Consider the following 20,395-nt stretch of genomic DNA (forward strand, 5'->3'; position numbering starts at 1 on the left):
CCCCATAGCTATGCCTCCTTTGAATCAGGAGTGGAAAACCATATTTTACTATGCAAAGCAGAACTACAGAACATAGAGCACAAATGAACATTGCATAATGATGTGCAGAGAGTCAACCAACACCACTGTGTGCATTTATTTTTCCATATGAAAATGTCAAAGCTGAGATTTTACTCAAAGACAGCGGGCCTGTTATCCAAACAATGGTGCTTTATATTCTGCAACTGATTTTGTGCCCTACAGGACAAAGAACAAAAGGGAATTTCAAAAGAAACCTTGGAGCAGCCACGCTTTGCAAACCATGCATGCCCCTAAAATGTTTAATCCAAGTGGAGGAGGGGGTAGTACAATCTCATTTGAGTATTTGTTCCTGCCTACTTGCACTTGGAACGGTAACTAAAAAGACGCAAACTGTGTTGTCATAGGAGACTTCAAACAGTCTCAGTCAGCACCATGGCCCTGGGAAGAAGGCTGCAGTGGGTTCTTGTCTTCATTGTTTGCAAAGGTGAGAACACTGAAAGTTGTTCTTTCTTGCTTGTTCAAGTAAAATCAAGTGCATTTCTTTATTTAAATGTGTTGTCTTCACATTTAAAAGTTATCTGTTTTTGAAAACATTTATTTTTGGTGGAGACTTGTAGTTTTTAGTTTAGTTTTGTTTGTTGTCAACAGGATATCTCTTGAAATTTGATTTAGAAGAAATTGTTGGGCTAAAGACTATTTTATTATTACATTTTTATTATTAGTATTACATTTTAAAACAGATATGGCTACAAGATTGCTTTTCTTCTTTTTCTTTATTATTATTTTCCTGATTTCCATTTTGCATGTATTTGTACTTTGAGGAAACTGCATCCTTTAGTACAATTAAGGACAGATAAATGGTACAACCGTGTTGAGCCTCGACAGAGGTGCACCATTTACGAGTGCTCTCCAGTTTCTTTTTCTTCTTTTTGGCCTCTAATTTCTTAATGTTGCACCAAAATCTCGCATCCATCAGACTGGTGTTGCTACTATGTACTAAATAAGCAATCATTACAAATGTACAGTAATTATAAAATACAATGGAACCTTGATTTTAGAACTTAATTCATTCCTAATTGTTGTTCTTAAACCAAGCTGTTCTTAAACTGAAACCAATTTTCCCATAAGAAACAATGTAAAATGGATTAAAACATTCCTGACCAAAAAAAGAACACTGTTTTACCTTTTTTAAACAGCATTTCATGTATAAGAGGCAGACAAAATACAAAGAATATGCATAGTATCATATACAAAATACTATACAGTAATTATAATAAAATAGACAATTTCACCTTACCTGTATTCAGAAAAGATTTAATGTCAGTTCCTCCATCACCTCTTTCTGTTGGTCTTTCTGCAGAAGTTCTAGTTAGAGAGCTCAGTACTGTGGTCACCGGCTAACTGCTTTTCATTTATCCGGACACATGGACTCCAATTTCATGCTTCGAATGATCTCTTTCTTCACCTCTATTGTGGTTCTCACAACTTTCCTCTTCAGGTCTTCACCTTTGCCTTCTTTCTTTGGCTCCATAATGGCTTCTTTACAGGCAGCACCAACAAAAAAAGGAAAATCCAATGTGCATGTTCCACAATCCTGCTGAGCATGCATGTTCACACAGCATACTCTCATATTTGAAAGTGAGGTGCAGACTGGCACTCACTATGACCTGACAAAGTTTGATGCAGATCAAATCCAGATTGTGGATTTTGTGGACATTTGAATTTAATATTGAAAAGCCCATTTGGTGTACATTTTGTATGATAGCCATTGGTGGGCACAGTTCCGATAATCCGATAAAAGATAATTATTGAAGATAATGTTTTCATTATCGGATTATCTTTTTAGATAACTTTAAAAACTATTATCACATTAATTATCTTCTGATAAATTGTTGTCCGATAATGTAGTAAACAAAGCTGAACAGCAGCAAACATTTTTAAAATTTAAAATCAGTTGAACACCTACCTGTCAAAAGTTTCCTAGCAGATGTATAGCTCTATCCTCTGCAAACAGAAGAGAGCTGTTTCCAAGAGAAACCACTCTATCCTCTGGTCACACACACACACACACACACACACACACACACACACACACACACACACACACACACACACACACACACACACACACACACACACACACACACACACACACACACAAATCATTTCTTTTAACACCATACTGATACGCTGGCAATATCACCCAAGTCATCCAGAGGCATACATTTTTAACTTATGGTTCAAATTTTAACCAAACTAATTTTGGACAAGTTATTTAAAATTACTGTCATATCTGAAGATTTATAAAGTGAAAATATCAGATATATGTTTTAGTTTTAAAGCAATATGCTCATTTTTAAGGTTTTAGTGAGCAGCAATATGGTTTCATACCGAGAAAGAGCACTACAGATGCAATGTTTGCTCTGAGAATACTGTTGGAGAAGTACAGAGAAGGCCAGAAAGAGTTACATTGTGTGTTTGTGGACTTAGAAAAAGCTTATGATAGGGTGCCAAGAGAAGAGCTGTGTTATTGTATGAGGAAGTCTGGAGTGGCAGAGAAGTATGTTAGGGTAGTGCAGGACATGTACAAGAATAGTGTGACAGCAGTGAGATGCGCAGTCAGAATGACAGACTCATTCAAGGTGGAGGTGGGATTACACCAAGGATCAGCTCTGAGTCCTTTCTTGTTTGCAGTGGTTATGGACAGGTTGATGGATGAGATCAGACAGGAGTCCCCATGGACTATGATGTTTGCAGATGACATTGTGATCTGTAGTGAGAGTAGAGAGCAAGTTGAGTCTAGTCTGGAGAGGTGGAGATATGCTTTGGAGAGAAGGGGAATGAAAGTCAGTAGAAGCAAGACTGAGTACATGTTTGTGAATGGGAGGGAGCCCAGTGGAATAGTGCAGTTACAAGGAGTAGAAGTGGTGAAAGTAGATGAGTTTTCAAAGTAATGGAGAGTGTGGTAAAGAAGTGAAGAAGAGAGTGCAGGCAGGGTGGAGTGGGTGGAGAAAGGTGGCAGGAGTGATTTGCGACCAAAGAATATCAGCAAGAGTGAAGGGGAAAGTTTACAAGACAGTAGTGAGACCAGCTATGTTGTACGGCTTAGAGACGGTGGCACTAATAAAAAGACAGGAGGCAGAGCTGGAGGTGGCAGAGCTGAAGATGTTGAGATTCTCTTTGGGAGTCTTTGCCATCTACTGGCCAGTAGTGTTCATGGCAGTTCATGGCAGTATTCGTCCTGAAGCTGAGCAGACACTGTATGATATTTTTAATCACAAGTTAAGTTTTTTCAAACTTAATTTACAAAAACTCTCAATGGGAGACATCAACATTTAAAAACAAAACAAAACAACTAAAAAAAAAAACCATTACAAGACAGCTCTGCAGTGTTTGCACATGCACAGTGTGAGCGGTTGGATGCTTGTTGCTCTTCAGAAGCAGGATACCCTCATGACGGCCGACCAGAATAATATCAAACAGGTTGATTTTCATTCGACCATACAATCGGCGATCAGGAGGTGGTTGTGAGATGTTAAACGCAGCTTGTTACTCCATGTACACTACACGATGCAGGACATCCGATTAACCTGAAACTTGGTACAAAAAATTCTCGCACGAATGAAAAATCATCTGAAAAAAGGCCAAAACTCGCACAGTGTAAAGCCAACATTTATGTGTCAAGACAATACTGATTACATGTTTTACAACATCATCAAACGTGCGCACGACACTAATAAAACGTGCACACGGCACTAATAAAATGAGCGCACATTCTCTCCACATGCAAAACATTTTGCGATGACACTTCCAGGGCTCCGTAAAAATGACTTTTTACACATAAAAAATGGAATATTTTACAAAAGCTCATTTATCTGTAAACCCCAACACACGATACACATCACATTAACGTGTTGGTTTACATAATGAATGACTGAACCAATCAGTGTTTAGCAGAGGCACTTTTACCCAGAATCCTTTGCGATCTGTATGTGTTTGTTACTAAACCTCAGAATTAGTGCATTATTCAACATTAAAAGATGTTATATTATAACTTTGTACAAATGACAGAATTGACATTAATGGAGTTATTCTATCAGTATTCATACCAAACCATAAGTCAGCATTTATTTTCCAAGACCTCCGCCTGACTGGAGCGTTGGGATTGGTAGAGAGCTGGCTTTGTGGCTGCTTTCAGGGTGCTTCTGTGCTGGAAGCTGTGTAGTAAACAAAAGCTTCCAGCAGAGGGCAGGATGTTCAAACATAGAATTGCAGGTTCATTATTTGGGTTTTTATGTCGCGTTTGATGCTTCCAAAAGCGATTGTGGTGTTAAAACTCAAATTCAGCTTGTTAGTAGTTGCAAATGTACCAGAGACAATACTGGAATTTATCTATTATCTGTAACTTCCGATACATTTTTGGGTGGTTTATCGGTTTATCTTTATCAAAGATAACTTTTCAGTTATCTGATTATCTGTTATCAAAGTTATTTTTTTGGTTATCTGTGCCCACCACTGATTATGTCTCAATCAAAAGTGCCTCAATCACTCATTTTTCTGTTATGGATTTACCTACACCACCAAAATTGGATGGAGGTTCCAATTTTATGCCTGTTTCTTTACCTTCCAGTTATCAGTCGGAAACCAAATGTCAAAAAGCAATGACGAATTTTGCAAAGCAGAGATAACCATAACCAATGTTCTGTGAAAATTATCTGAAAAAGAATTCAGAAACTGAAAATGTAAAAAAAAACAAACAAACAAAAAAACTTGAATTCAGGTGCATGAAGTAAATATGTACACTACTGACATCTGATTACATCTGAGTTATCTTATGAAACCTCACTTTTAACAGGACTTTGACCTTGAAACATTTTCCATGTTAAAAATTTGTGGAATTGGCAACTAGTGTTGGTGGAGGTTTGCGTTCTATGTGCGCGGTGCTCCAGTTAAAAATACAGTCAATGAAAGGCAACAGGGGGCTGGTGCACACTCGACATAACACAATACACATGTACAAGAAAATACACATCTGTTTGTAATGGTGATTTTTTTTTTTTTTTGACAGTGTATGACTTCATCATGTGATGGCTGTTTGAAGACATTCTTACCAATCAATCACAAATATTTTGCTGATCAATATATGTTTTAGATCATCTATCTAGAGTTCTTGGTTGCTAAGATCTAGAAAAAAAAGTGCAGTCAGCCCATGTTTCCTTGAGGTTAACCTTTGTCTGAGCTACCCAAAATCCTAATCACCTCAGGATATATATCCAAGTAAGCAACATGGTTAGCACTGTTATATCACAGCAAGTACAATACATCTTGAAAATATTCACAGTGCTTCATATTTTCCACAATTTATTATGTTACAGCCTTACTACAAATATGGAAAAAATTAAAATGAGGGAATACATACAATGAGGAAAATAAGTATTTGAACACCCTGCGATTTTGCAAATTCTCCCACTTAGAGATCATGGAGGGGTCTGAAATTGTCATCTTAGGTGCATGTCCACTGTGAGAGACATAATCTAAAAAAAAAAAATCCGGAAATCACAATGTATGATTTTGTAATAATTTATTTGGATGTTACTGCTGCAAATAAGTATTTGAACACCTACCACCCAGCAAGAATTCTGGCTCACACAGACCTGTTATTTTTTCTTTAAGAAGCCCTCTTATTCTGCACTCTTTATCTGTATTAATTGCACCCGTTTGAACTTGTTACCTGTATAAAAGACACCTGTTCACACACTCAATCAATCACACTCCAACCTGTCCACCATAGCCAAGACCAAAGAGCTGTCTAAGGACACTAGGGACAAAACTGTAGACCTGCACTAGGCTGGCATGGACTACAGGACAACAGGCAAGCAGCTTGGTAGAAGACAACAACTGTTATGATTATTATAAAGTGGAAGAAACACAAAATGACTGTCAATCTCCCTCGGTCTGGGATTCCACGCAAGATCTCACTTTGTGGGGTAAGGATGATTCTGAGAAAGCCCAGAACTATACAAGAGGACCTGGTCAATGACCTGAAGAGAGCTGGGACTACAGTCACAAAGATTACATTAGTAACACATGATGCTGTCATGGTTTAAAATCCTGCAGGGCAGCAAGGTCCCCTTGCTCAAGCCAGCACATGTCCAGGCCCATTTGAAGTTCACCAGTGACCATCTGGATGATCCAGAGGAGGCATGAGAGAAGGTCATGTGGTCAGATGAGACCAGAATAGAGCTTTTTGGAATCAACTCCACTTACCATGTTTAGAGGATGAGAACAACCCCAAGAAAACCATCCCAACCATGAAGCATGGGGGTGGAAACATCATACTCTGGGGGTGCTCTTCTGCAAAGGGGACAGGACGACTGCACCGTATTGAAGGGAGGATGGATGGGGTCATGTATTGCGAGATTTTGGCGAAGAACAATAAAAATCAGCCGTATTATTTTGTCACTGTATATAGGCCTCCTGGCCCATATTCTGAATTCTTAGATGAATTTGGTGTATTCATCTCTAACTTGTCAACTAGTGCAGATAACATTCTGATCATTGGTGACTTTAACGTTCATATAAATAAGCCTTCTGATCCCCTCTGCAAATCATTTATGGAAATTGTGGATGCATTAGAATTTCGGCAATGCATTCGGGATTCGACACACATTAGTGGAAATACCCTGGATCTGGTTCTCGCACATGGTATTGCTGTCACGAATATTGACATCATGCCTCTTACATCAGTGGTCTCTGATCACTCACTTAATAATTTTACAGTTTCGCTGCTGTGTTTAGTGGAACAACAACCTTATTTATGACTGCAGTGATGCATCAACTCCTCAACTAAGACTGAACTAGAAGCTAGACTGCCTGATGTCTTAGCCTCACTTTTGACAAATACCCAGTGAATAGACAGACTTGTGGATAGTTTAAACTCAGTGCTCAACACTACACTCGACATGATTGCGCCACCTGTGTTGAAACCGCGCTTCCCCAAATCGCAGTCACCTTGGTTCAACGATTACCTGCATGACCTCGAGCATAAAGCAAGAGGTCTAGAACGGAAATGGCGTCATTCAAAATTAGAAGTATTCCACCTTGCGTGGCGTGATGCTATCTTAGACTATAAGCATGCATTATTGGCTACAAAGCAGACCTACTACTCTGATTTGATCAACAAAAACAAGCATAACTTAAAGATCTTGTTCAACACGGTGGTAACACTTATTCATGGACAACCACCTGTAGCTCGCTCTCCTTTTACAGCACAAGATTTCCTGGATTACTTTGAGAAGAAAATAGATGACATTAGGTTGAACATATCCCAGCATGCCTTAACCCAGCCACTACACCCTGCTATTGAGGTGGGCACCACTACTGAGGTATTACCTAGATTTACAGAATTTGATAGTATCTCTCTAGGCATGCTGACGAAACTTGTAATGTCAACAAAAAGCACAACCTGTTTATTTGATCATATACCAACAAAACTGTTTAAGGACCTGTGGCCCACTATTGGGCCAATTGTGCTGGAAATTATTAATCTTTCTTTAACTTCTGGATCTGTTCCTAAATGTTTAAAATCTGCAGTGATTAAAGCATTACTTAAGAAACCTAATCTTGACCCTAGGGTACTGAAAAACTATCGGCCGATATCAAATCTACCATTTTGCTCTAAAATTCTGGAAAAAGTGGTGTCACGGCAGCTCGTAGACTATCTTACTGAGAATAATCTCTTTGAGCCACTGCAGTCTGCTTTTAGAAAATATCATTCCACAGAGACGGCTCTCACTGAAGTGGTGAATGATCTTCTGCTTACAATGGATTCAGACACCATTACGGTTCTGTTGCTGTTAGATCTCAGTGCTGCATTTGATACAGTGGATCATCATATTCTACTTGATAGGCTGGAAAATCATTTTGGGATTATGGGAGTGCCCTTGCATGGCTGACGTCATACTTGACCAGTCGTTCTAACTGTGTTTTGTACAGTAGCACTACCTCTAACCTTAGTGACATGAAATTTGGGGTTCCTCAGGGGTCTGTCTTAGGCCCCCGGCTTTTCTCCCTTTATATAGCACCCTTTGGCACATATTGCGGCATTTTGGGATTACCGTTCCCTGCTATGCAGATGTTACTCCGTTATATATGCCGATAACTGCTGGTAATCTCGTTCACATAAAATCCTTAGAAGATTGCCTTGCAGCAGTGAGAAGTTGGATGCCTAGAAACTTCCTACTTTTAAACTCTGAAAAGACTGAAATGATGGTTCTTGGTCCAGTGAGACATCAGCATCAATTTGACAAGTTAACACTCAGCCTAGGCTCGTGTGTCATACATCACACTGACAAAGTGAGGAACCTTGGGGTAATTTTTGATCCTTCGTTGTCCTTTGGCCTCCATATTAGAAATATTACGAGGATTGCTTTCTTCCACCTGCGAAATATAGCGAAGATTCGTCCCATCCTGTCTATGGCCGATGCTGAGACCCTGATCCATGCATTCATCTCTTCTAGATTGGACTACTGCAATGTTCTATTTTCTGGTTTACCGCAGTCTAGCATTAAAGCTCCCCGATTGGTTCAAAATGCTGCAGCCAGACGTTTGACACAAAGCAGAACATTCGACCACATTACACCCATTTTGGCGTCTCTTCACTGGCTTCCTGTCCCAGTGAGATCAGATTTTAAGGTTCTACTACTAACCTATAAAATTATTCATGGACTGGCACCTCCCTACCTAGCTGACCTAATTAAACCTTACGTACCGGCCCTGGCTTTACGTTCTCAGGGTGCAGGACTACTTTGTGTTCCTAGGGTGAATAAGAAGTCTGCAGGTCATAGAGCTTTCTCTTATCATGCTGTTCTGTGGAATGGTCTCCCTGCGTCAATAAAACAATCAGATTCTGTGGAGACTTTCAAGTCCAGACTTAAGAGTCACTTCTTTTCCCTTTCATATGGCTATCATACTGGTACAGTTTTGTTTTACACTTTTTACTCTTTTAATTCATGTTATTAGTATTTGCGCGGGCTGCGGCCTCAACTTCACCTAAATTCTGGGTCATTTAGTGAGTCTTAGGGTTAGCGGCCTGCGATCACCTTAGTATTTCTTGTTGATTAATGCTGGCAAATTATAAAGTATTTTTTGTCTTTCTGATGCCTGATTCTGTTTTCTCTCTGTTTAAGGTGCAGCTCCATCCAGAGATGGGAGTTGTGTTTGTGTTGGCGACCCTCCTGTCCTGTGCACCAACAGCAATTCTTGTATATTCCTCCGTGAATTGTTCTGTGAATTATTTCTGTAATTTATGTTTGTAGCATGGCCCAAGCAGAGGGTCACCCCTTTGAGTCTGGTCTGCTTGAGGTTTCTTCCTCAGAGGGAGTTTTTCCTTACCACTGTTGCTCTGGGGGTTGGTAAGGTTAGACCTTACCTGTGTGAAGCGCCTTGAGGCAACTCTGTTGTGATTTGGCGCTATATAAAGGAAAATAAATTGAAAAAAAATTTAATTTGGACCAACATCCCTGCTGCAGTGTGTGAAAACCTGGTGAAAAACTACAGGAAACATTTGACCTCTGTAATTGCAAACAAAGGCTACTGTACCAAATATTAACATTGATTTTCACAGATGTTCAAATACTTATTTGCAGCAGAAACATACAAATAAATTATTTAAAAAAAAATCATACATTGTCTCTCACAGTGGACATGCACCTAAGATGAAAATTTCAGACCCCTCCATGATTTCTAAGTGGGAAAACTTGCAAAATCGCAGGGTGTTCAAATACTTATTTTCCTCACTGTATATTCCCTCAATCCTAACTAATCCCCCAGTTTCTGCCGCTGAAAAACATCCCCACAGCATGATGCTGCCACCTCCATGCTTCACTGTAGGGATGGTGCCTGGTTTCCTCCAAATATGATGCCAGACATTCACATCAATGTTGCTCAATCTTTTACTCATCAGACCAGAGAATATTGTTTCTCATGGTCTGAGAGTCCTTCAGGTGCCTTTTGGCAAAATCCAAGAGGACTGTCATGTGTCTTTTACTAAGGAGTCGCTTCTGTCTGGCCGCTCTACCATACAAACCTGGTTGGTGGATTACTGCAAAGAAGGTTGTCCCTCTGGAAGGTTCTTCTGTCTCCAAAGAGGAATGCTGGAGCTCCATTGGGTTCTTGGTCACCTCCCTGACTAAGGCCCTTCTCCTCTGATCACTCAGTTTAGATGGGCAACCAACTCTATGAAGAGTCCTGGTGGATCCAAACTTTAATCATTTACGGATGAAGCGGCCACTGTGCTCACTGGGACCTTCAAAGCAACAGAAATGTCTCTGTACCCTTCCTCAGATTTGTGCCTCGAGACAATCCTGTCTCAGAGGTCCACAGACAATTCCTTTGACTTCATGCTTGGATTGTGCTCTGTAATGCACCGTCAACTGTGGGACCTTATATGTACGAGGTCTGTTAGACAAGTATCCGACCTTTTTATTTTTTGCAAAAAACCTGATGGATTTAAATCACGTGTGCTTGCATAAGCCAACCTTGAACCTTCGTGCGCATGCGTGAGTTTTTTCACGCCTGTCGATTGCGTCATTTGCTTGTAAGCAGCCTTTGTGTGAGGATGGGTGGAGTCTCTTGTCATTTTTTCTTTGCAAGGAAAATGGCGGAACAACTGGAGCAGCGCGACTGCATCAAATTTTGCCAGAAACTGGGCGACAGCCAAGTGGAAACCATTCGGATTATTCAGACGGCTTTCGGTGATGATCCTTTGGGCATCACACAGATTAAGAAATGGTACAACCGGTTTAAGGATATCTGCACAACGGTGGAGAGCGAGCCGCGCTCTGGTCAGCCATCAACATGCTGAAATGACCAGATCATTCCAAAGTGAACGCTGTGGTCATGCAGGGCCGTCGTGTGACTATCTGAGAAATTGTGGAAGAGGTGGACATCAGCACTTTTTCGGCACATTCCACTGTGACAGAAGATTTGGCCATGAAAAGAGTTGCAGCGAAACAAAGCACATAAAGGCTGCTTACAAGCAAATGACGCAATCGACAGGCGTGAAAAAACTCACGCATGCACACGAAGGTTCATGCAAACTCATGCAAGCACACATGATTCAAATCCATCAGGTTTTTGAAAAAAATAAAAAGGTCGGAAAGCCGCGCGGAGGCTTCGCGCGTCACGACCGATTCGCTGATGAAGCGAGACAAAGGAACACCTCCGTTTCGGAGTGCCATAGGACAAGGTGGGACATGTCTATCTCGGCTTTCAGTGCTTACCAGTCGAGTGAGTATAAGAGAAATTGTGGAGAGCTGGGCTTGTCCCAACTTGTCCTCTGGCACTCCGAAATGGAGGTGTTCCTTTGTCTCGCTTCATCAGCGAATTGGTCGTGATGCGCGAAGCCTCCACGCGGCTTTCCATGACAAAATCTCTTGTTAAAAGTGTAATCTGCCAGAAAATGGCTGATGTCCAGCTCTTGTGATAACCAGAGAAATTGCACACGACGGTCCCGGCTCCACACAGTGATCCGTTTAGAAATGATGTGGTGGTTTCTACTTCTCGATGGCGGCTCGGAGCGCGGCGCACCCTGCGCCATTGTGGGCCATCCTTAAAGCTGTAGTAACACTCCTTATTCTCTGTGAAGCCCGTAAAATTTTCACCGAAAGCCAGATAAATTTTTCGAATGGTTTCCAGCTGCCTGTCTCTAACAGTTTCTGAAAAAATTCTGATGGAAAAAAAGCCCAAATCATTCCGCCATTTCCTCACAATGAAACAACGAGAGGGGTGGAGCAGTGCTCACTCAAAGCCTGCCCACAGGCGAATGACGCAACCGACAGGCGTGGAAAAACTCACGCATGCACACGAAGGTTCAAGCTTGGCTGAAATAAAAACATATGAATCAAATCCATATAGGTTTTGAAAAAAATAAAAAGGTATGATACTTTTCTATCAGACCTCGTATAATGCTCCTGACTTGGTAGTACTTGTTTTAGAGAAGTCACAAAAGCTACATAAGTACTGATATTATTACAGTGACCATGCAATTACACATGTAATTTCAAGTCATAGCATGGCAAGTTGTAGTAAATCAAGTGTCATGGCCAAAAACAAGATCTTAGGCTAAAGAATTTGATAAAACCTTTGACAATGGTTTATGTTTTTAAAGTTTTTGAAGAGCATGGCCTCCTCCTAAGTTCTGTTATTCACACAGTGTGACTGAAATAAAACCTTTGACAATGGTTTATGTTTTTAAAGTTTTTGAAAAGCATGGCCTCCTCCTAAGTTCTGTTATTCACACAATGTTACTGAAATAAAACCTTTGTGAAAGAATTGTGTTTATAAAGTTTTTGAAGAGCATGGACAAACTTTACACATAGCGGAATAACCAGATAATTGAAAATAGACCATACTTTGTTACATTCAAGGGGTGGGGGGTTATTTTCAAGATATAGGATTAATTTAGATGCCAAAATGCTGGTATTAATATTGTGAATCATTTCCCAAGTGGATGTATTGAAATTCTGACTTGTGATTTTACCATCTCCTGCTACCGGAAGGCCGTGGCTACAGGTACGGACCTGTATCTACAGAGACTGTTCTAAAGATACGGAGCAATAAAGCAATAGAGCAGTAAAAGTCATTATATACCCGTAAACAAGTCAGCTGGTCTGAAGATTGTAAAAGTTCAACTGTAGAAAGTCTTACTTTGCTGTAAACAGGTCAAGATGTCCAGTTATTAGTGTTGTTCCAAGTGCTGTTTTATCGCACCCATGATATGCATGCTCAGACGGTCAGGGTTAGGGGAAATCTCTTGGCTGTATTTGTCCTCGGTCCGTACCTTTAGCAGTCCCGCAGAAGATATGGATGTATGTATCCTTAGCCACTTCGTTGCCAGAAATGGATCACTTTGCCCGGTTCTGGATCATGACACTCTGTCACTTTGGGGGCATTCCTGGCATCTGGCTGAAGCCCTTCTAATGCAGAATGATACACACTGTGCCCAAGAATGTGTTTTGAACACAAAATGATGTAAATTATACTTATTAAATGAGAATTTACTTAGTTTCAAAATGCACTGTTAGGCGTTTTTACAAGCAAAAAAATCAAATGTTTTTAAATACCTTCAAACCTGCATTATTTGGTCCATATATGGTCGTTAAGAAGTTGCTAAATTGAAATACGTTTATTGAGATTCCACATTATTTCTGACAAAGCATAAATGTGCTGTGTTGCAAAAGCTCTCATAACAAAAGATCAAGTTATTTTTCTATAGTCCCACACTGCATATAACTGGAAACAGCGTGTATCCACCATTCAACCTTCATGAATAAAATAATAATTCTTTTTAAGGGGTTAATTAGCTCACTTCATGTTTTATTTACAACTATGTTTAATACAGCCTTTAAATGACAATCAGAAAAGGAAAAGACCATTTATCAAAACTGAAAGAAATGACAGACATTATTTTTACTGAAAAACTTTTAATAACATCTACTGCTTCCCGTGGTGTCAATTATAACGATATTAGTGAAAGGAAATTAGTGAAAGGAAAATGATTTCCAACAAACACATATCAGGTCAGTCAGACAGATGAAAGCGAAATCAGTCAGATAATTAATCTTGCTCTGGCAATTCACTTAATGTATGTAATATGAGAGAGCAGTTTCACTTTGGGATGAAAATTGTGAAACGATCACTATGTTTCGATGTTATGTTTTGCGATTTATATTATGTTATATATAATAACACATATATACATATATATGTTATTATTATGTTATAAAAACAGAATTTCCTTTATATGTAATTGTAATATGTAATTTTTTTCAAGTTCAGTTCAATTATTTTATCAAATAGATTCATCAGCTTTGCAATTCATAAATACAAATGTTATTTGAAACAAGCAGTATTTTTACTCAACGAAGTGGTTAGCTTTCAGTGTGCATGGGCACACACCTTTTTCATACCAAGACTGCTGTTCAGTCAAGGATGAGTAAAAATTCTGCTTGTGTGAAATAACATCTATATTTCAGTTCAGTTATTATTAAGAACAAAAAGTTGTCAAATGATGTTGAGTATAAAGGACTGAAAATGCAGATTTCAAGACAATAACTCTTTTATCACAAATGTATCAGACACTGAAAAAACCCAACATTTTAGTAATGACACCAGCAGCATAGAGGGGACAACTGTTTATACAATTAATACAGAAATTACTTCTTTTTCAGGCATGGTTTCAACAGCTGCTTTCACCCAGTTTTCTGCAATATTCATGAACTTTTCTGAACATTTGATAGTAAAAGAACATGGAATAACAACTCCTCCCCCTTGCTCAAGCACTGGTGGCCACGGTGAGAAACTCTGAGTTGGCTCACCAGTTGCCACTGCAGTTACGCTGGCCTCTAAATCTTTGTCAGTAATCTGTCAAAAAGCTCTAGCTAGTCCCCTTGGGACATGCCCTACTGGGAGCCCTGCAATATCCTTTAGCAGGAGCCTTCGTTTCTGATCAACGATGTCTTCATGCATATGAGCTGGGAATGTACTCAGCCCTGGAACCCACACCAGACATGCTGACTCATCTTTAATATTTGAGTACTCCCTATCAACTCGTAAGGTTGTTGGGGGGTTGGTCATCGAAGGTCTCACTTTGCATAAATGGTACCTGTTGATTACACAGTTGTGAATGTGCACTGTCTGAAAAAAAAAACAAAAACAGAGAAAACAACTTTAGGAGGTTAGGGAAATAACTTTAGTTCTCAGATTTGTACAGGTGAAAGCGTGATGATCCACTCATTGGATGCAGCAACATGTATGTTTCAGAAAGTTCATAAACTGACGGAAATCTGAAACTAATACCATGTGGTCACTTGTCCCAACAAATCTGAAACTAAACTTATTTCCCAACTTTTTCCATTCTCTTTACAAGTCTCATTGATACAAAAAACAGTTGTAAAACAGCTTTTCATGTACTAGTATTAACTGATCAATAGGGATGTGAATCTTTCAACAACTCACAATTCAGTTCGATTCCGATTCTTGGGGTGACGATTCGTTTCAGAATCGATTTTTTATTGAAAGAGCTCTGAGAAATAGTTGTATTACTTAAAAAATGTTTATGTTTAAGAAAAAGCAGCTTTACAAGGTTAATCAAGTGATTCTAATGATGCAAATTTACTTATCTGCTCGTTCAGAGTTGGCTGGCAGTTTAGCGAAGCACTGGTCAGTAGTCAGCAGATACCACTGCTCCACTTCTTTTAGCTCCGGGTGATGGCGTAGCATGTGGGCTTGTGGACTTGAAGTGTTTCAGAAGTACTTGACTTTCATTTTGCAGATTTTGCACACTGCATAAGTCATGTCAAGCTCCTTCTTACGCAGCAAATAATAAAATCTAAAATGCACCAAAACATTTGCCTTCAGCAAAGACGGTGCTGGCTGAATTAGCTCTTCATCCGCCATGCTAAGCTGCAGCTCACGAATGTTTGAAGCACGCCGGACCCTCCCCTCACGGGGACGCTGTAGTACGGAGGCCGTTGCCTGACAAACAGTACACGCAGCGAGTAAGCAAGAAAATGTTTAAAAAAATACTTTTTGAAAATCGATTCTTGGACATTTTGGATCAATTCAGAATCTTGATAAATAAGAACCGCGATTCGGACGTGATTCAATTTTTTCCCAGCACCCCTACTGATCAATCCCCAGAAGCCCATAAAACAGAAATATTTAATTATCTATAATTTAATCATCTGAATCCCCACTCAGTTGCAACATTTGTGGCAGAGAAAGTCAATGTCCTCTTCCTCTAGGCCATCTGTGTTAACCCATTCAGGGATGCAAGTATCATGGATCCACTTCTCACACATGGCACACTCTACCCATGTGCGTTCAGTGCTCATGTCCTGATTTTGAGACCATTTTACATTGCAAACAATACATTGTTCCTCATCCTCAGTATCCTTTGAAGTTGAGGGATTGTCATCAAAAGTGACAGATTTCTTAGATGGCTTATCACTTTTCTGCATCTGTTTCAAGAATGTTATTTTCGCTTTTCATTCACGTGCTGCAAATTTCTGTGTAAACTCTAGCTGCTTTAGTGCTAATTGTCTTATTCCTTCATTGGATGTTAAGTTATCAGGCAAAGGATTAACCATCCGTCGCCGTTTGATGACAGGTTGTTTTGCCTTCAGAATGATGAGGGACTCTTGTAGCACGGGAAATGGAATTGACATCTAATGTGCTCTTTGGTGTCTCCATGCTGGTACTGGAGGTATTTGTACTTGGTTTTGGAGTATTCAATCCTGGAGGTGATAGGGCAAGGGCAACATTAGCCAACAAATCCAAAGCAGCAGGGTCTGCTTTTGGTGAAGTCTTCCCCTGGCTCTTTCTCACCAGCTTCTGATATGCATCAAACCCAGGTGATGCACCAACAACATCATAATTTTCCTCAGTGCACTGCTTATACGAGGTCTGTTAGAAAAGTGTCCGACCCCCATCATTGTGCGGCCGTCTTTAAACCGGTTGTACCACTCCTTAATCTGTGTGATGCCCATAGCATCGTCATCAAAAGCCATCTGAATCTTCCGAATGGTTTCCACCCGGCTGTCACCCAGTTTCTGGCAAAATTTGATGCAGTTGCGCTGCTCCAGTCGTTCCGTCATTTTCCTTGCAATGAAAATCTGCCGAGAGCACTACACACGACCTCACACAAATGCTGCTTGCCAGCAACTGACGCAATCGACAGGCGTGAAAAAATTCACGCATGCACACGAAGGTTCAAGGTTGGCTCATGCAAGCACACGTGATTCAAATCCATCAGGTTTTTGCAACAACAAAAAAGGTCGTATACTTTTCTAACAGACCTCGTACTTCTGGCGTACAGGCGTGGTCAAGACACTTTCATACACTTTCAAGGCTCCCTTCGCTTTCATCATCTCATCACTTGAGCTAGCTTTATCCACTTGCTGATCACCTAATGTACTGGCACTGTCATCTAACTGATATGTCAGGCCTGGCTTCAAAGCATCATCAGCTATTTGTGCTCGGTCAACTGGGTATACTCCTGTTGCTTTGAAGCTGTTTATGATAGTGCGTGGATTGTAGAAGTTGTCATAGGCCACCTTCAACATACCAGCAAAGTTACCCTTGGTGACTTTAATTCCTGGGGTTTCTCTGTAGTGACTTCTGAGTACTTTGTACCACAATTTCTTAAGTGTCCCAAATATGCTTTGATGTATTAGCTACATCAAGTGTGTAGCATTTGGCACCAGCCGGTAGAGCTCAATACCTCTCTCCTTGGCATACATAAAGGGCTCTAAATCAACATGGCTGCTGACAGAGTCTACAAGGAGGATAACCGGTCGTTCCTGAGTTGCGTGCCTACCAAATAACTCGATTAACTTTCCAAACATATCTGCATCCATCCATCCTTTATTAGTGTACTCAATTTCGGTGCCCTTGAATGCTCCATTCAGTGGATTGTAGCCAGAAGGTTTTGGTCGTGGGTAAATCAAGAAAGGAGGTAACATTTCCCTGTCTGCATTACAACACCACATTGTGGTTAATCGTTCCTTGGATGAACCACCAGACACATGAGGTACTTGCGATTTGGAATCTTCAGACTTAACAGGTCCAATAACTATGCCAGCCTTACTGCCCTTGACAAAACCACTCTCGTCCGCATTGTACACACATGCAGGTTTGTCCAAGAGATCCAGAGAAACCATATAGATCATGAATTTAATGAACCATAAATCTACCTGATCTTTTGTCAGTTTTGATCAACTCAGTTCTAAGGCGAACTATGTGGTCATTTCTGGCCATGAATGAATAGTACCATTTATATCCTGGGCGACTTTCCTTGAAAGGGTTTTTCCGCTTTTCTTTTACAATTATTCTTTGCACTTTGTCCAGAAATTCACTGGGTGTGAGACCCATTCCCCTTTTAGCCATTTCTACCAGCTATTCTGCCATAGTTTCTTCCTCAGTTGCATTGAACACTGGTGCAGGACCACTGCGACTATCTTGCTCCATCTCCCTTGTCAGTTCTTCTGTGCAGAAACCCATATGTTTTGCAGCCGAACGAACGGATACCTTTTGTTCCTTAACAGCCCTTGCTGAATCCTGCTGGGCCTTGAAGGAGATTTGGAATAACCAGCCTTCATATAGCGCTTTTTAACTTGCTTTGCCTTCTGCACAGATGGACTGGCAACAGTGCCCTTCTTTATGGGTGACTTTGCAGCAGCTTTCTTCTTTTTAGGTGGCATCTGAAAAAAAAATGCACTGCCATCATAAAGTGCCATCATTACAAGCACAAATTGCATTTGCAAATTATTTCTTCCAAAAAACTTCTTTATTTATATGAAATGATTAATTCATTTACTCCAATTGGGTAGCATTCCATAATAAATTAAGATAAAATAAAATCTGTGGTAATAAACATTCTTGGATTTTGACCTCTCCCCCTAAGCTTTTAACACAATGAAGTGGGTCAGGATAGCAAGATGCCCGAACTTGCTATCATTTCGTATCTTATATTGTTAGAGATAAAGAGCAAAGGAGGGTTTTAAATGTGTTTTTAAATGTGTGGAGGTGAGATTTCTCCTGAATTAAAAAGTAAAAACCCCCACATTCATGCCCATTCGTGATGTTGAGATGACCCCCAAAGTACACATGGCTCACAAGTCCTGACACGAGGCTGCTGCTTCAGTGATCCACAACTGGCAAATTTTCGTGTCGGAGATAAATGCATGCAGCAATTAAACAGCAAGACATAACACACTGACATTTTCTACCCAAGTAAGCTCTAGAACCAAAAACACAGAATGACTAACTCACCTTTGCTACGTTTTAGAGATCGTTACTTTCAAACTTGCAGGAATGAGTGAATGAGAAAAAGCGCGCACACCACAGACACCGAGATGTTTTGATTCCTCTGCTGATCACAAAGATGGCTGGATCTTGTCGAGTTTGTGGTCATTTGTAGACAAAACATGTCTTTCCATTGGTACCAAGTATTATCTTATTCACGCTGATTACCAGAAACGGCGCCGCAAATACTACAGCAGTGATCTGGAACTGGCAATGATCCAGAACTGGGCAAGTGACTGTACTGTTACTACCAGTCTAATACTTCTGTTAGTTTTTCTGTGTAACTGCTGTGAATTTCGCTCATTATTCTATTCCTGTGTGAATCTTAGGAGTGGTTATATTAGCGTTTTCATTAGTGGTTAGCTCGTGCTAGCTGGACAAAGTACACTGCTTTACACTTTACATAAATTCTGCGCGGTCAGAGAGGGTGGCTCTTTTAGAGAGTCATGTCCACAAGCTTGAACAGCTTCTTAGTTCAGTGGAGTTAGATGTTATGGGCACTCCAGAAGAGGTTAGTGTTGGTCTGGCTAGCGTGCCTATTAGCATTAGCCTAGAATCACTAGCTGTGGATGACAGCTTTCGTACCGTAGTTAGGTGGAGAAAGTCACATAGACTTGGTGCCTGGTTGGAGTACCCCGATAACACTCGCCACTGTGGACTGTGAACCGGTTTTCTCCCTTGGATGTGCCTGTTAGTCCTTTGAGCCCATGGGTGACTTCCACTCTTTTCTCCAGGCAAAAACACCGGGCTTTAGTGATAGGGGATTCTATCACTCGTAAAGTCAGGTTCCAGATGCTGACTGACGTTAAATGTATTTCTGGGGTCAGAGCACACAACATCACCTCTCATCTCAAGGTGCTGACACTGCAGAAGGGTAGACAGACAAAGGAACAGGGCACTAGATATAGCCACATAATTGTTCATGTCAGCTCCAATGATGTCAGGATGAAGCACTCCAAGGTCACAAAAATAGACATAGAAAGGACTTGTGACCTTGCCAGAAAGATTTGTCGGCATCAGTTAATAGTCTCTGGCCCCTTCCCCTCCCGGGGTAATGATGAGGTGTTTGGCAGGCTGACATCGTTAAATAGGTGGCTGCAACAATTTTATACACAGCAAGGCTTTAGTTTGATTGATAACTGACCTTTGTTTTGGGGCCACCATGGCTTGCTGATGTCAGATTACCTTCACCCTACTGGGGAAGGTGCCGCCGTCTTGTCTGTGAACATAGATAGAGCTCTACAGGGAGGGTAACATTAGGACTTCACAGCAGGCCACGGTGCAGGTGATTAGAGACCCTGCAAGGCTTATGACGAATGTGGGTGTGGAATCCATTAGCTTAGCAGGGAAATTAGCACACTGTCACAAGCACCACTATCTTAGCTTACGACAAGCTAAAAGTGGACGCTCTCATTATGGCCGACTTTCCACAGTTTCTGGGGATTCTGTGTTAGTACATGCCTGTGGACGATGTGCTTGATGAATTCCTGCGCAAAAAGTAGTTGAG

At 40.6% G+C, this 20,395-nt stretch overlaps 1 protein-coding gene across 1 annotated transcript in view; it reads left to right on the forward strand.

The window, feature by feature from the left end:
• The first annotated feature begins 367 nt into the window (after positions 1–367).
• The window catches only part of LOC117510375, a 41,749-nt gene continuing 21,721 nt past the window's right edge, over positions 368–20,395 (forward strand). Inside the window, exon 1 of the mRNA XM_034170063.1 lies at positions 368–505. Within this exon, the coding sequence (XP_034025954.1) occupies positions 454–505 (52 nt within the window). The 5' untranslated portion in view covers positions 368–453. The remainder of the gene's footprint in view (positions 506–20,395) is intronic.

The sequence above is a fragment of the Thalassophryne amazonica genome, chromosome 5 (genome assembly GCF_902500255.1).
Source record: "Thalassophryne amazonica chromosome 5, fThaAma1.1, whole genome shotgun sequence".
Lineage (NCBI taxonomy): Eukaryota > Metazoa > Chordata > Actinopteri > Batrachoidiformes > Batrachoididae > Thalassophryne > Thalassophryne amazonica.